At 36.0% G+C, this 18,004-nt stretch overlaps 1 protein-coding gene across 1 annotated transcript in view; it reads right to left on the reverse strand.

The window, feature by feature from the left end:
• Positions 1 to 362: 362 nt before the first annotated feature.
• LOC142636038 (protein NO VEIN-like) overlaps positions 363 to 18,004 on the reverse strand; it is a 28,122-nt gene continuing 10,480 nt past the window's right edge. The window contains exons 6-12 of the mRNA XM_075810103.1: positions 14,879 to 15,091; positions 10,998 to 13,265; positions 7,336 to 7,448; positions 4,309 to 4,711; positions 3,908 to 4,225; positions 2,555 to 2,812; positions 363 to 1,821 (exon numbers count right to left, since the gene is read on the reverse strand). Of these exons, the coding sequence (XP_075666218.1) occupies positions 667 to 1,821; positions 2,555 to 2,812; positions 3,908 to 4,225; positions 4,309 to 4,711; positions 7,336 to 7,448; positions 10,998 to 13,265; positions 14,879 to 15,091 (4,728 nt within the window). The 3' untranslated portion in view covers positions 363 to 666. The remainder of the gene's footprint in view (positions 1,822 to 2,554; positions 2,813 to 3,907; positions 4,226 to 4,308; positions 4,712 to 7,335; positions 7,449 to 10,997; positions 13,266 to 14,878; positions 15,092 to 18,004) is intronic.

Below are 18,004 nucleotides of genomic sequence, written 5' to 3' on the forward strand. Positions count from 1 at the left end.
TATCAAATGATTAGAATTCAAACAAATATCTATCATTTTTGGAGGAATTTTCCTTCAACCAGCAATGTGGTATAAATCAACACTTAGTGGGTAGGAGGATATCCCTTTGAAGGCAAAACTTTTCCATCTCATTATCTAATCTCAATGCTGTGGCTAAGCTTATAGACAGCAACAAAGTCAGGTGAGAAGTTTTTTTGTATGAGGTGCATATCCCATCTTGTTTGTGCGCAACAGCTTCATAAGGTGTTTTTTTTTTTGGGGGGGGGGGGGGGGGGGTGTGACGAGGGAGTCATCAAGGGCAATGCAGATAAGCCATCACCCACTAATAAAAGATAAATAAATAAAGAAAGAAAATCACAATATGGTAGCAAAATAGACATTCTGCCTACAAGAAAATTTTTATCTATGATTTACATACGAGGGGCCTTCAATGAAGTTTTATATACAATATGGTAGCAACATAGACATTCTGCCTAAAACAAACTGGACTCACCCACCAAACCGTGGTAAGGTAATAAAGTTTTACATGCGTCAAGTAGAGGTGAAGAGTCGCTGTACACAATCCTGTCATTTCAGTGTATTTCCATAAAGGCAGTTATGGTTTGGCTAAAGACTTCAGAGAGTCAATATAACCCAGAAGCACCGATAAAAATGAGTCTGTTACCGTTAGGAGACAATGGAAAATTCCTGCTGCTGCCTAGGCATCATAACAACCAACTGCAAATTGCCTAGTTGACATAACTTTACTGGATTCTTAAATACTGAGACCCTTGCAACATTATTACCTAACAAAACAACACGTGCAATGCTGAATGATTCTCCCTTTTCCACTGCAAATTGCCACTCTCTCATTGATATATCGAACCAGTCTTTTGTTGGAGATTTAGTTGCTTTAACTTCAATGTACTCTCTGCTATTCTCCTCCCCTACTATAATGTCATAAGGTAACCCAGTTTCACTATCTTCATTAACCCACTTCACTACTGTCCCACCAAATTTCCCAACAATGTATTTGAAAGCAATACTCTCACCTAGCCTCCCCGTTTGCATGGCTTGTGCTCCATCGGGGGTACCTAATCTAAGATGATCTCTCATGCTAAAATTAGATGCATCCAACTCAGGGCCATCAGATGTGGGATCTAAATCAACAGGATCGAAGTCAACATCCATAGTAAAATCAGTATGACTGGGAGCATGGCCAGACTGACCAGAATAAGTTGAATTGCAAGCATTGCCAGACTGATTTTCCAAATTGTTGCAGTCTGACAAAACTACAGCTTTTGAAGCTGCTGCTGAATCATCTTCAATGGTCCAATCATCAACAATTGAGATAGGAACAACACTATCAGTTTGCATGACTATGCCTTCAGAATTGTCCTTTCGTGGGCTGCTGCTATGTTGTGCAGTTGTTGCCTGAGTCTTAAAACCACTTAAACGAGCATGACTAAAACCAGGTGCAGTTTTCCAGTCCACTGGTGGCCAGTTTGAGTTATTTCCAGCCTTCCTTTTGGACTTTAAATGATTTCGCTCATCCAGTGTTGTTGAATCAAAAGTTGTTTGGAGTGAGTCATCATTCTTTGTCTGTGAAGGTATGGACGGGAGGGACCAAACAGATTCTTCATTAGAAAGCTTAGGTACCTTTTGGCTATTCAAGATGAAGAATTCTGTTTGCTCCTCAGTTGAACCTGATTCAGCCATGGTTGTGATCATGTGAAGGAAATTTGCCAAGTGTAAATCAGGAGTTCCATCAAATAACAAACGAGACAGCTCCATAAATAGGGCATGAGAATCAGATTCTTGGGTTGTGTACAAAACGTTGTCCTGCAAAAGGCGTATGATAAGGATATAAATGTTGGAAGTACCCTCAAATTCTAATAAAGCATACATTGCAAAGTATAGGAGGTTTAATAGTACTCATGTAAGTTTAGTAACCATCAACTAAAAAGAGAGTACTGAGTTGGAGGCTGACAAATTTTAGGGATTTGGAGGCATCAGCCCAAAAAAGGCTTCAACGTGAAAGATGTCTATGGTTCAACATAAGTAAAGTGTGGTTTTGTTTGGAAGATAAAAGACAATAAAACTTCAGAGAAAGTTTTGTTGAAAAACCTTGATTTATTGTTCAAATGTTACAGAACCATTAGGTGCAATGAAATTTGGGTTGGTTTATTCTGGTGATGGGCTTGGTTGGTATTTGTAAGGGATTGTGAGTGTGTAGTTAGACATCATTTATTTTCATTTTAATGATTGTTTTTAAATTAAAAAAAAAAACCTAAAATGAACACAAATTATGTGTAAGAATATATAAAATATACCTAAAAATAAATATCAATTTATTACCGTATCCCCAACATATCGTACTCTAGTTTTTCAAGAAATGGTGTATCCCCTTACACATACCAGTGTTGGTGTCCGTGCAACATAGGCTGGAACCACTAAATTACCCTTTGAACCCCATGTAATTTGCTACATTCATGTGCGTGTTAGGAGAGACAAACTGCAGGGGGGGGGGGGGGGGTGAGGGAAAGGACATGGAACAAAGGATTTCATTACATACCTGAAGTAGGCAACTACATTCAATTTGCTTCTTAGATGCACCACCACAACTTTTTATGACATTCCTGTAGTAAAGCTTTTCAACAACAACAACTTGTAGACGATTCAGAATATCAAATCCAGACTGCTTGAGTTGAAAATATTTTTCAGGGTGTACACTACAGAAGTAGCGTTGAGCATAAGGAAGACTCCAGCCCACTAATGAAGCTTTGAAGCTACAGTCTGCCAGACCATCATATATTGCTTCACGAGTTACAACCTGCACATTATTGCAACAATGAGGAAAGGAAGATGAAGATCGCATTTTATATCTCATCTATTGTTTTATTATTATTTTTTCTCTTAAGGGTGACAAAAATGGTGCTCTACTTTGCTTAAATCAACAGAATCTCTCAGTGATTGATGTCTACTCAACAACTCATAGACAACTGTACAAATTGTCATGCTTATTTCGAGTGAAAAAAGAAATTCTAGCATTTTAAAAGAATTCCATTGTCTGATACAAATCAATAATTCAAAAGAATTGTTATGCAAACACATACTATATCCACATGCAATAGCAATCTGTTTTTTCTTATGGGGAGAGAGAGGTGTCCGAATCCAAGTAAAGGAAGGTATATATCGTTCTCCATTTCCCACACTTGTTCATTCTTTGCTAAGTTATGCTTTGCAAGTAGCTACATCTCAAGTGAAAGTGGTGTTACAGGAACATACAATCATCAAATTCCAACTCTCTAAAAACACATTCTGAAGCTAGTTGAGAGTATGCAATGGAGAAAGGAATGATTCCAGTCCACACAAACTTATCATGAACTTTGCAAAGCAACACGTACTAAAATAGATTGAAATCATAGAAAGAACTTCTAGGACCAAATAACATCACATAAAAGATCCAGTACCTTAAAAGCAATCAATAAATGATCAGTAAAAGCTCTACACAGTAAAACGGACAATAATGAAACAGTTCAAAGATTACCCATGTATCTCATGGAGCACCACATAAGATAAAGTTCCTTATACTTTATGTATACAAGCTTCCTTATGATGTGTTATGAAACAAAAATAAAAAAAATTAGAACCATGGACAAATCTAAAAGTAGGCAGAGTACTATATTCTTTTATGAGTGCAAAAATGGTTATTAAAATTTTTTTCCAGGCTTCTTTAGGATCAGCTCAAGTTGAAATTCCAATCGTTTGTAGCAGGAATGTTTAGCAGTCCATTCCTTTGAGGTCAACACATTGATAATTAGCTATACTGCCTGACCTACCGGATGAGTTCATGTGGAGTTAACAACATTGCCAACTCAAGAGCAACATCCCCAGACCAAAGCCTAAACAGAGAGAGAGATCTTACCTCTGACAGAGCAGGAATCCCTATGGTTTGCATGAGCACAGACACTTTTGTTTGAAGTATCTTTTTTTCATCCTCACTAAGTTTGCCGAAGTACAAAAAATAAATCTTATTGAAATGCTTAAATTGCTTTTGTAACTTCAGACTATCACACCAGCACACAAGGCCAAAGAGAGGGTGTAGGGAAACCCACTTGTCTTGTTCAGTTGGAAGTACCGCATAGTCCAATTTCATAAGATGCTCTTTCAAGTAAATGATATCTTCAGGACTCAGGAGTCCAGATTTCAACCCATCACTCCACTTGAGAAATACATGGAAAACCTGGGACATTAAAGAAACACTTAAGTTGCACCACAACAAATTATAATTGCAACTGTGATTTTGTTTCAGATTTGGTTACTTACTGCATTAGCTGTTTGTGAAGGCAAAGCAACAGTAGATAGCTGGAGCAAAATCCGTAGGTAGCTACGGAGAGGAGGGGTCTCATGTACTCTGCAGCTGTAAACGAAAAAATCACGAAGGCCTGGATATATATTGCTCAGCGTCTTGTTTAAGGGGCAATGAATCACTTCTGTCAACCTGCACTGAGGATGCATCTCCATAATTTGGTCTAGACAACCAGTTGGATCATGCCAACATATTTCTTCTGGAGACAAAAACATACCAGGTACCACATCCTCATGCCTAGAGCCAGATGTATAGGGAACAAATATGCAAGATCCAGAATGTAATGCCTCTGTGATTTTGTGCCTTGAAGTAGCCATTTTTTTCCAAATGAACGTGTACAAGTTTGACATTTGTGATATGCTGGCATGCAAAGAAAGTTGGTCCCATTTAGTTGGTTGAAAGACAAGTATTTTTTATAAGTGAAAGACTCAGACATATAGACTAAACAAATAATAAATGGAAAATAGATATAACAATGCTAAGAAGTCAGGAAAGTGCACGTATACTGCATATATTAAAAGCAAGTGTTCCATAAGTAGATAACATATCACTGTCACAGGAAGAGGAAAAAGGAAAGTTATTTAAAAAGGAATAAGAAGAGGAACAGATGAAGGTATGAGCAAAAGCATGTAAAAATTTCTGGTTCTGGAAAGAAAATATAGATGAAAAGCATCTTGATGCAGATATAGATCCACGATACAAGTCTATTAAATTATACAACAATAACAACATCCAAGACAGGGGTGGAACCAGGAATTTCTGTTTGGGGGGACTGAGTTGTGATACTAATATTAGTGAACACAAACCCCACACGCATTCGCAAACACATACATACATATAAAAACCTTAATGTTTTAATATTGGAGTAAGTCATAATTTATAAATATATTATACATAAAATTATCAAATTTTACGCATATGTTTGCTAACTAATATTTTTAGGAGAATTTGTTATCTTTTAAATTCCAATGAGTATACAAAAGTTGTAAAGTTTGATCTTAGACTTGTATACAAATATTAATACAAAAATACTTAATATCTCCTATCAAAATTATGCCCCATGAAGATTTTCATAGAATAAAATTCATTTTTTATCATCTCCATAGCAAAATTATGAAATTATTCATTTTCAATTTAAAATACTAATTCTGACGTTTATCCTCAAAAAAAAAAAAATTAAAAATACTAATTGTATACCAAAGTGATTAACAAAATTTTAATGAAACCAATGAAGTACCAAAGCATGAATGATGTATAACTTTAATAGAAGTAGAAGAGCATGTTTTACAATAAAAAATGAAATTGAGAAGGAAAAAAAAATTACATATGTCTCTATGAATATTAGACCAATTGACCAATTCTTTTTTGAGAAATTTAATTTTAAGCATGTGACAAATTAATATATACAGTTTTGAGAGTAAGAAATTAAAATGTGATGTTTTAAAAAGTAAAACTTAAACCCCAACCTGCATTATACCTCAAACGCAATGGGTTAAAGTCTAGTTTGTTATTTTTAAAAAAAGAGGTATATTTTGTCACTTTTGAAATTATAGGGTAATTTCACTAATTTATTACTTTGAAACTATAATGTTTAACTTGTTACACCTCTTAATTACAAGATAAAATATAGTTTTGTTTCTTTTAAGAACACCATTGGACTAAAATATTTGTGAGGGCCAACTCCAATTTCGACAAGGTAAATCTTTGAAATATTCAATAAAAACACATAATATAAAAGGACTTTTGTGATTTTTTTTTTTGGGAGGGGGGTGGGGTGGCATGGCCCTCCTCTCTTCTTACTAGTTCTGCCCCTGTTCCAAGTCTTAGTCCCAAAAAATTGGGCTTGAGGATATCGATGCTCAGCATACTAATCAAGGTTGGTTACATGTATTTTTTATGTTATTCAATCCTATCCAAAATATTATTGTCAATCACCTACTTAATTGACATGTCCTTTTTTAATACTTCTATTAATGTTATTTTAAGTCTTTTTCTACCTTCCTTTCCTTTTCTCGAATTGAATCAACTCGTCTGTCAAATTATAAACAAACAAATGTCCAAGAATCATTTGAATTATCTAAATTGCCAAAATAGCCATGCAAGGAATTTCCATCCAACATTGATTGCTTACACATAAGTTTCCACAACATGTAGAACATATGAAATCTTGAGAATTACCCAATAACACTATATATATATATATAACTTACACACATCCTAAGACACAAGAATTACCAAGGGTGGTATGCAATCTCTTTCTTTTCTTTTTCTTTTTCCTTTTTTTATGAAAGATAAATTTAATAAAAAGATGGATGTTAAGAATGTAATAAAAAAAAAGCACATAACATATAGAGGTTCCAGTGATGTTCTAATCAAATATATATATTTCAGAAGCATCGCTAGGGAAAAAAAAACCAGTCAGGTGATGAGCCCCCAAAACAAATTCAGATAAATGCAGAGAATGACTAAAAGAGCAATCTCAAGTACAAAAAGTACGCAGATGATACTATAGGAACATAATCTAAGCACTGATATCAGTTTTAATTGGTCGCACTGAGAAACACACTACCATTTGCTTTTTATATTATTTATTTATTTTATTTTTATGAACATTGGCATTATTGCACTATTACCCTGCATAGAAAATATTATACCACTAACATGCTCAAAACGAAAAAAAGAAAAAGAAAAAAAAGGCATTATTTGTAAAAACACAAGCTATAGACAAATACTTCACATGAAAAAGGAATAGTAAAGCCACATAATGTATGGATTTTTTATGTGGAAAGAGAAAACTACCAAATATGTATGAACAAATCAATTAAACAGCAGAAAGAAGTAAAGCATTAAAATCCTTTGTCATAAAACAAAAAAAGAATACTAATTAGTTCCTATAGCCAGCAGGAAAGAACATTTACTAAATAAATTCTCTTTCAGATGACAAATATCAAAAATCCAAAATGGAAAATAAGATGCAGCAATACCTGGCCTTAAAAGGCCTCTGAGAACTTCTCCACACTTTTAGAATTTCCAAAATGTCATCAATAGTAACTTTAATCTTAAACCCAATATCACTTACTAGCTTTCCATTTTGTACCTGTTCCAAGAAGAAGAAAAAAAAGCTCAATAAAGAACTTGTATAAACCCATAGCAGCTAAATCATCCCATCATACAGGGAGATATAGCAGGTTCTTTTTTTTTTTTTGATGAATAGATATAGCAGGTTCTTAAAGCAAGTACCCCCACACCTACCCCTACCCCAAACAAAGAAAGGAGGAACCGGTGCTGGTTATCCTCTCTACCAACTGAGCTATATACCCAAGAAAAGATATAGTAGTAAATAAGGATTGGTGCAGAAAAGAAAAGAGGGTGGCCCCTCTTCTTCTCATCATATTTTTTTTTTTTGATAAGTAAGAGATATATATATAAATGAGCAGCTACTCTATGCCTGAAGAACATAGAGCAACCCAGAAAATACAAGAGGAAAAACAAAGAGAGACAAGGGAGAGAACCAAACAACAAATAGATTACAAAAGGAAAAGGGAACAAAGGAAAGAAGGGAGGGAGTCACTAGACGTGAGTCCCCACGCCCGAGACCAATCAAAAAGAGTTCCACTAAAAGAAACAAGCAGCTGATCATAAGAGCAATCCAAATCCTCAAAAGTCCTCCGATTCCGCTCCTTCCAAATACACCAAAGGAGGCACAGCGGGACTAAATTCCAGATCTGAGATGAATGCTTTCCCAGCCAATTCCACCAACCAAAGAGCAAGTCTGAAATCATTCTAGGCATAACCCAAGCCAGGCCGAAAGTTCCGAAGACAAAACTCCATAATCTATAGGCCACCTCACAATGAAGGAGTAAGTGATCTACCGTCTCCCCGCAATGACGACACATTATGCACCAATCCACAAAATTCAATCTCCTCAATCTCAGATTGTCTCCCGTTAGGATCCTATTCCAAGCTACACACCAAACGAAAAAAGAAACTCGCCTAGGGGCCTTTACTCTCCAAATCGCTTTCCAAGGAAAGATAGTTGAAGGGGAGTTTCTTAATTTGTAATAGTACGACCGGATATCAAAAGCCCCATTAGGCTTCAATTTCCATCTCATCCGGTCACCAACGTCCATAGGAGGGTTTAAAGCACCCAAAATACGAAGAAAATGCAGCCCTTCATCCATCTCCCAATCATTAAAAAATCTGCTAAAACGAACATTCCAAGATCTTCTACCCTCCGCCCCCTGCCAATGCAAAGAAGCTTCAATAGAAGCCTCCTTATCAATGGCAATGCCATACAGCCTTGGAAAAGCCAACTGAAAAGGTTGATCCCCATACCACCCATCCTGCCAGAATCTCACCCTATTTCCCAAACCGGCCACAAACTGACAATTTTTGCTGAAGTCCTCCCAACCCATGCGGATACTTCTCCACAAACCACACCCATGAGCTCTCCTACCCAGCTTTGAGGTCCATCCCCCCGACCTTCCCCGTATTTTGAGGCAACTACCCGCCTCCATAACCGACCCTCTTCCTTTCCAAACCGCCACAACCATTTCCCCAATAAAGCTCTATTGAAGGTAGTGAGTTTTCTTATCCCTAAGCCACCATTGGCTATAGGCGCACAAACTTTATCCCAACCTACCAAATGAATCTTGCTATCTCCCCATAAGAAATCCCTTTGCAACTTTTCAATTTTATTAGCCACAAGAGTGGGAATGGTGAATAACGATAGAAAGTAAGTCGGAAGACTAGAAAGTGTACTCTTGAGTAACATCAATCGACCCCCCTTAGACAGATACAACTTCTTCCACCCAGATAATTTCCGCTTGAAATTTTCCAAAATTGTATTCCAAATTGCAGGGGAATTGTGAGAAGCCCCCAGCGGCATGCCAAGATACAACATAGGTAAAGATCCAACTCTGCAGCCCAGGATATCAGCCAGAGCATGCACATCACCAACCTCCCCTATAGGAACCATCTCGCTCTTATGCACATTGACCTTCAAACCAGTAACCGCCTGAAAGCTGAGGAGCAACAACCGAATATGAAGAATTTGCTCCACCTCAGCATCACAAAAAAGGATAGTATCATCTGCGAATAAAAGATGAGAAACACGTTCCCCACCATCCCTCCTACCCCCGAGATTAAAGCCACGAATCAAGCCAGCTCCCTCCATTCTTCTCAACATCCTACTAAACACCTCCATCAAGATCAAGAACAGCATAGGAGATAGCGGGTCACCTTGTCGTAAACCCCTAGAGCTGCCAAAGAAATCAGCTGGAGACCCATTAATCAAAACAGAGAACTGAATTGTGGATATACAAGAACGAATCCACTTACACCACTTCACTCCAAAGCCCATCCTATTCAGCAGATACAACAACACCTCCCAATTCACATGATCGTAAGCTTTCTCCATGTCGAGCTTACAAATGACTCCAGGAACCCTGCTTTTCCCACGACTGTCCACACACTCATTTGCAATGAGAACCGAGTCTAGGATTTGTCTCCCGCCCACAAAGCTATTCTGATTCTCAGAAATCAACTGATCTAAAACCACTCTCAAGCGATTAGCCAAGACCTTGGCCAAGATTTTATACACACTCCCGACCAAACTTATAGGACGAAAATCTCTAATATTGGAGGCACCATTCTTTTTAGGAATTAAAGCAATGAAAGTTGCATTGAGGGATTTTTCAAACTTGGAGGCACCATTCTTCTCATCATATTAAAGGGGCAGAACACTGTATGAGGCGCAACTGCAGAGCAAGCGAAGAAAATGTAGGGCACACCTTAGCTAGGTTGTTTCTTGTAGGAGTGCTAACGAACAATGTTTATAATAGATAATCATTTAATTTGGATTTGGCTTGCCACCCATTCAAAGAATTGTATGGAGAAGCACATATATTTTGTTTCATGTTACAGTATTTAACACAGAGCATGCATATCTTGCAACGTAATATCAAATACACAAAAGACCAGGAGCAACCCTGATGAACTCACTTTCTTCTTGCATACAAACGTGAACTTTGTGATGAAAGTTTATTTCATATAACTTTATGTTCTAACAAAAACTTTATCTGCATCAATATTTCATATTTTTTTCACCTTTTCTTTAATTAAAGGTCTAATCTGTTCTGCATTTTTCATAAAACTAATAATTAACCCAAGAAAAAAAAGAATTCATATTGATTGATGTAGCAAATTCAGGCTCACACCCTTTCTCAGTCGATGTGCAATGCTTTGGCAAGGCAAGGGAAGAGAAACAAATGAGAGAGAGAGAGAGAGAGAGAGAGAGAGAGGGAGATGCTCCTAAAGATAGAGCTGTTTGCTCAATATGGCTCCCAATCTCATTGTGCGGAACACCCTTTCTGATAATTGTAGCAACCTTTAGTATGTTTTGTATCACATTCTAGTTCTTAAAATCACAATGGAAGCAGTCATGAAAGTTAAACCAAAAAGCTTCTAAATATATTGCACCTTTCACAATATTTCATGCATAAAAAGAAAATAACTTTGTAAAGAGTATACATGATAATTAGATATACAGCCCATTTAAAAGGAAACAGAATTGAAGAAAGATTACATCAAAGTTAAAACAAGATGAGAAGTTCAAAAGGTAATATTCGGTGTATATCATACTAACCTTCGGAACAGCAAATGGAGCAGAAGCACCCAGAATTGAGCGTACAGCTTCACAATCATAAAATAAATCTTTGGGATAGTGAAGCTCATCATCCATGCTAGATACTACCCACTGGACATCACAGATGCTGCTCATAAAAGAAGACTTGAAGGGTTTGCTATCTTCGCCAGAGTTAGGATTGCAGTAACCCATCACTTTGTCACTAAAACAACTATCCCATAGTGTATCAAAAATCTCTAACAGATATATACAACTTTGCTGCATGCCATTTTTGGACAATACAGAGATTAAATGGACCAATTCATGGGATTCCCAGTCTTTGGCAATTGATTCAGGGGAAATCAGATCTCTTTCCCACATTAGATTCTTAAAATTGATATGAGATAGATCAGAAACAGTCTTATCAACTTGATTAATTTGCACAAAATCCACAACACCTATTTCCTGGAAAAATTCCCTCCATTTCACCAGTCCACATGAGAGCGATTCAGTAACTGGATACCTCAAATAAGTGGTGTCAACTTCATGCCATTCCATATCTACAACATTGATCAACTTATTCACATTGACTGGATTCCCATATTCTTTACTAAAATGAATTGGCACCTCAACAAGCCGTTTAAAGCCCTGATTTGTTAAAATGAAAGCTTTATTTTGTAATTGGGAGATTATGTTCTCCCTTTCAACAAAACAATCAGGGCAGCTAGACTGTAGGTGGATCATTACAAAGCAAACATACTCTGTCATCAAATTCTTGTCCCTATTTGTAATTCTGTCATCAGATACAGCTGGCAAGATGTGCACCTTCACAATTTCATGAGCAGACAACCACTGGACACCAATTCTATGAAGCACGTTGGTAAGGTTGCCCACTAAACTCATATCCATGCATGAGGTATCAACGGTTGATGCAGAAAGGAGGGCAGGATTCACAGTTCGAAGTTTAGCAAATAAATTTGGGAAAGCTTCAAGTCCATGCTTGCCATCAAACCCAGTGCTTACCATATCAGATTGTAACCAGATTGTACCTTCATTCACTGAACTGTATGTACCATCTGAAAGAGGAATAAATGATATTTTTTGAAGGTTCTCTATGAGATCACCTTCTGTATCAGAGTTTAACAAATTTTTTCTAGATGAATGGAATGACATTGTATAAAGTGCATTTAGCCAAGAAGACAACCAATACAGGCCCATGGATTTGATGCCATTCTCCACATGACTCAGAGAGCACATAAATTGTAGTAGAATTTTAGGTCCATACTCCTCAATACCCAGTGACCTTGATAATGAATCAGAAATTTGTATATTTCTATCCAAGAATCCAAGGCCAAGGTGCTCACTAAGCATACTATCAGGAAGAAGAATGCAAGCCTGTTCATTCCAACCTCTTAGAACCTTGCAAGGAGGAGCCCATCTGTCGTTTCCTCCTTCCAGAAGTAAGCAGTTTGTCATACGTAATTTAGAAATAATCAACCGGGGAAGACTTGAAAAGAAACCATGAACTTCCCCAACAAGCGGAACAAAGCTCATAAAAGCAGACACAGCCTTTCCTGGATTCTCTCTAAAACATGAAAGAGTGCAAAAGGATCTCTGAGCATCAACAAACAAACCAGGAAACTCAGACAATAACCACTGATTCCACGGACTATCTCCATCCACTTCCTCTCTAGATGACGGAAGAACAAAATCACCTTGAAGAATAAATTTCAGACCATAAGTCCTTAAAGGAAGAAATGCAAAAACAGGCCACTGGTCTAGAAGTGGAATGTAATCCCCATCAATTGATTCCTGCAATGTAAATGCTATAGAGATCTCTGTTGTTTGCACATCACGACGAATGACCTCCGTCCACAACTTCTTCGATTCTACAAACCATGTCATTTTCTCATTTCCATGTGAAACCCTTACGATGCCATTTCCCACAATTTCTTTTTTCATCACGATGAATGAATCATTGAGCAAGTTTCTAAACCTAATGCACTTAAGCCGGTGAAGAAAAAGCAATAAAGATGGGTGAAGTTCTGAAAACATAGTGATAATGCTGCTCATGACAGTACTGTCCGAAAATCTTGATCTGAAAGGAAGTACAATGCAAGTGTTCCAGCATTGATCGTCCAAATGATCAGTGTCACTAGATGCCAGCCTATTGAACAAGTCAATATCACAAGGAAGTACTATTGTTGGCAAAACAAAACCAATCTGACCCTCACTTATATCAAATTTGACATGAAACCCATTAGAATGAATCTCTGGAGCATCTGTGATCTGTAGAAAGAACAACCAAATTGATGAACGTTGATTATTTATAGTGTATAACCATTAGTTTGATAAAACATTCAGTCAAAAAGTAACTCAGTTTTCTATGTGAAGATACCACATTCAAACTCTCTGACTGGTTTCACACCATAACACTTTTCACCACAATTACAATTTTCTGAAAAATGTAGAGTTCGTTAAACATAGACTTTGACACACTTACTATAAATGAAAAACATCTGCATACTACTCCAATCATTTTTAAAATCTTTGAGGGAGATAGCCTTTAAACGCCTATTTTAATCATCTTCTTCAAAACTTCACTCAATGTTGCATGTCCACTCCTGGAATATTGAGTCATAAACCCTAAGCAAAAAATTAATTCTAAATAAAAAGATTACATTCTTTGTCAATCACATTTTTACCAACGTAAAACAACCAATAACCACAATAAAGCTTATGAATGCACGTGACAGATGAAAAGAGTCAACGAAAAGATTGATTATATTGGAGATGAGTGTCAACATTAGATTATATCATCTGCTTCTAAAGCGTCAAATACTAGATTAAATAATCGGCTTCTGAACTTCTTGCAATTGTTAGTATTCAATCCTGGAGTTTGAGAAGCATAACCTTTATATCCCACAATAACTTAATAAGACAAACAGTAAGAAGATGCACAAAATAAACAGGTAAAAAAGAAGGGATAAGATCCTTTAGGGCATTCTAGAGGATCCTAATCCAAGAGGAAACCCCACCCCACCCTCTACCCCAAAAAAAAAACAAAAACAAAAACAAAAACAAAACAAAACCAGAGCTACGTAATAATCCAGTGAATTGCCGGAGCTTGACCAGAAAAGATTCCTTCAAAAGCACGAAAATCTTTAAATGAAACTTGTAAGTAAAATAGTGCAGTAACTTTCAAGAAAAGAATACAAGCACCCAAATCAGATAGATATGTATCTCAGAAACTTTGAACAATACTATGATATAAAGCGGTTCACTTAGCAACAAATAGCCAAGAAATCAAAGCTTCTATAATTTTAAAACATATGATATCATGATACTTTCAGGATTAAGCCTTAGGTTCAGTTCAGTTGAGCTACTTGATTCTATGACTTTCTTTAAAACAAATATTCTCAAGTAAACACAAATAAATCTTCTAATATTTGGAATATGGTTCCAGCTTGTCTTATGTGGTTAATTTGGCGGGAACGTAATCATCGTACTTTTGAAGATATTGTGAGATCTGCAGATCTTTCAAAACCTATACTAGGTTGGACTTTATTTCAATGGGGTAGAGTTTGAGGTTTTACACAATGCATTTCCATTTATGATAATCTCTTGTTTGTTCATAACTCTTCTTGAATTACTTGTATCTGTTTTAAGTTCAAAGTGTTCACCATCGTAAACATGATGTTTATGCAATAAATCTTTGATTACCTATCAAAAAAAAAAAAACAGAAAATTTTATAATAATAAAAAAAACAAAGAATGATCTCATCTAACAACCTGTGTACTTGGCCAATGCCCACTTTCATTTTTTTCAATAAATTTCTTAGTACTTGTCCCAATAAATAACAAACAAACAAAATTATGATTATAGTTTTCTTCAAACATACCCGGAAGACTGATTTGAAACCGATGCCCTTCTTCCCTATATACCCAGCATTAGATCCTTTCTTTGTCGAATTTCCAACGTCACAAAGTGCTCTAATGTTTTGAGCAGAAAAGCCTTGCTCATTATTTAGGACAATAATGCCTGAGTCTCGAAGAATGAATGTCAGAGTTGGTTCCACATTTTCCAGATAAATATTATCATCAGCATTTTGAACCTGAAGCAAAATGAACAATAAATAGATTCATTTATTATAAAATAAAAAAAAGGCTTCTAAGAAACCTATTTTGTACTTAATACCTATAATCAAATTCATCTTCATAATCAAACCAAAAAAGATTCCATACAATTGGGGTTGCAGTCTGTATCAGGATGTACAATACACAAAGAAGGGTACAGATGACATAATATCAAATGATAAACTAGATCACAATTCCCATGCCCAACCATCTGGGTTATTATTAGCTTTTCACAAAATCATATAACAGTAAAAAGAATAGCAAGTGAGAATTAAAAACCATAAAACCAGAAGTCACAATGTATGTTATCACAATACAATGTGAAGTAGGGAAATTGTCATTTCCTTGTACTCAAGGGAAGTGGTTGGTGTGATTTCCCCCATTGTTTATTGTTGATTTTAGCCGAATTATTTTAGTACAATACTGTTATAGGTTAATGGCTTTGGAGAGTGAGTTCATCTTATGCAGTAGATCATTGTGCTCTTCTTTGGAAGAACGTCACTAAATTGGAAAATTTGGTTGAAGGGGGTGGAAACACAAACTTTAGTTGCAGTTATTGTCAATCTATTTTTAAGGGATTCTATTGTCGCATGAAGGCTTATTTGCTAAAAAATTAGTAATGTAGGAATAAAACCATGTCATAAAGTGTCACCAAAACATCTTTGAAAGATACAAAGGATGGAAGAAGAGGCAGAACAGAGAAAGAAGCCTAAACAAGTCACATCATCTCCTTGGGAGCCAATTCAGCTCAGGGGCAAGTCCAAGCTTCACAATGTTGGTTCCTGAGAGCATCTAAAAAGTCAAATTGCTAGGATGTAAGCTCTATTCTGGTGACTTTCTGTTCCACTTTGCTAGAAACTCATATCATATTAGCTCTTACACCAAATCAGCTAATAATATGATTGTGGGCTTTGCTCCTCTAGGTTACAATGTTTTGAAAATTACTCTTCCAAAAAGAGAGAGCACACATTAAGATTTGTTGCTACCAAGGGTCCTTCAAGTGAAAAAGGAACGGGCATTGTATTTCATGGGCGGACAAATGCACAAAGAAAGCCTCTTACAAATTTTACAGCTGCTTCAGAAGGGAGATCAATTTTCTTAAAAGAAGTTGATGGTACAAAAATGTATAAATAGAGGCATTATTTTAATAGATCGCTTAATCACTAATGTTCTTGCTAAATACTTCAAAATGTTTTCCAAGTCATAATTCAGTATGTTGTGAACAAATGACTTGATAGCAGGCTCAAAGTGGTGTTCCTAGAAGATGTAATTTACACATTGAGCACTTACTCAAATGGCACTAACTCCTCCCACAAGAATAAGTAAAAAGGTGAAGTTATGGCAGGGTTCAAAACTCAATAGGTTCGCGTGTGTAACCAATTTAAAATAAATAAAAAAAGGCATAAGCCCATGTTAACTAGGACTTTTTTTTTTTTTTTTTCTAATGCACTTAATGGCCAAGTTTAGTTTTGGTGAAAAGTGGAGGAAATGGGTTTGGTTTTGTGTTTCACAATTCATTTTTTTGTTCTTTTATTTTTTTTTATAATGGCAGGCCAGATTCTTTGGAGGTTAAAAGAATATTGAGACAACGGAATACTTTATCTTCTCTCCTCTTCATATTGGTTATGGAGCTTTTTAGCATAATGCTACACTAAAATATTGGTGTTGGCTATTTAACCAGCTTTTAGGAAGAGGGAGGAGAGGTAAAGGTGATCAACCATTTGGAATCCGCTGATGATTCAATCCTTCCAAAATCTGAATGAACTTGGCTTTGTTCAATATTTACTCCTTTGTTTCAAGGTGGTATCAGGTTAAAGGTGATGCATCCATGGAAGATGGAATTGCTTTTATTTTGGAAATCCCCCTATTCAATTTTTTTTTTTTATATGTAAATAAACATTTCTTTAAAATAAGAGTGCAATCCCAATAAAATTTCTCCCCTATTCAAGAATAATTTTATTAGGTCCACATGTGAATATGAGTCTTTTCAAGTAAAAAGAGTTTTTTATATTTTATTAGTTATAGGAAATTTTATATGGAAAAAATTTACCTTGAAACCAATTTGGAGGAAACTTCCTCCAACCCACTATGTGGCAATTAAAGAAACCACTCACGTGTACTTTTAGTCACAAGACTTTTTAAATGAGTCATGTTGCTTGTTTAAATTATACACATAGATAGTTTATAAATAGCAACTTAGTGGGTTGGAGGAGATTCCTCCAAATTGGTTTGGTAGAAAACCTTGTCCATTATATGGTCATGAGCAATCTACAATTTCTACAACCCTACAACTTAAGGGTATTTTTGTAATTTAGTTAGGTCTAGAATCTTCTATATATGATATCCTAAGTAGATTAGGTTTTTTTTTTCTTTGGTTCCAAGTCAGTATTTTTTTAGGTTTTAGTTTTCTAGTCAAACTAGGAGTCCACATACTTTCTTCTACCAAATAGCCACCAAATAACTCATCAAACCACTTCAAAATCCTAACACAACCCCATAAACCATTCTCCAACAACTCTGGATCCTATTTCCACAAATCCTCGTAAACCTTAACCCACCACAACTATCCGTAGACAAATTCCTCCAATTTGTCTTACATAAGAAGGTCAATTTGAGCAAATGTGAGTTGGTACCAATCATAGATGCATACACATTTATTGTATTTCTAACTTCCCTTCTAGCAGAGTTGAGGATAGAATATATTGAAGTTTAGCTAGGTTCGAAATATTAGTGGTCCATCTTATGTGGCATTTCAAGGGTTGATTGTTGTGAAATTTCCTTGGAGTAGTATTGGATGACTGCTTTAGACTGAGTAAAATCTACACCTTTCTTTCATTTTTTTAGATCTTTAGTTTTAGGATTTTAATTCTTTAGGGACCAGGACAGTCCCT

This window comes from Castanea sativa, chromosome 5, assembly GCF_040712315.1.
Source record: "Castanea sativa cultivar Marrone di Chiusa Pesio chromosome 5, ASM4071231v1".
Taxonomy (NCBI): Eukaryota; Viridiplantae; Streptophyta; class Magnoliopsida; order Fagales; family Fagaceae; genus Castanea; species Castanea sativa.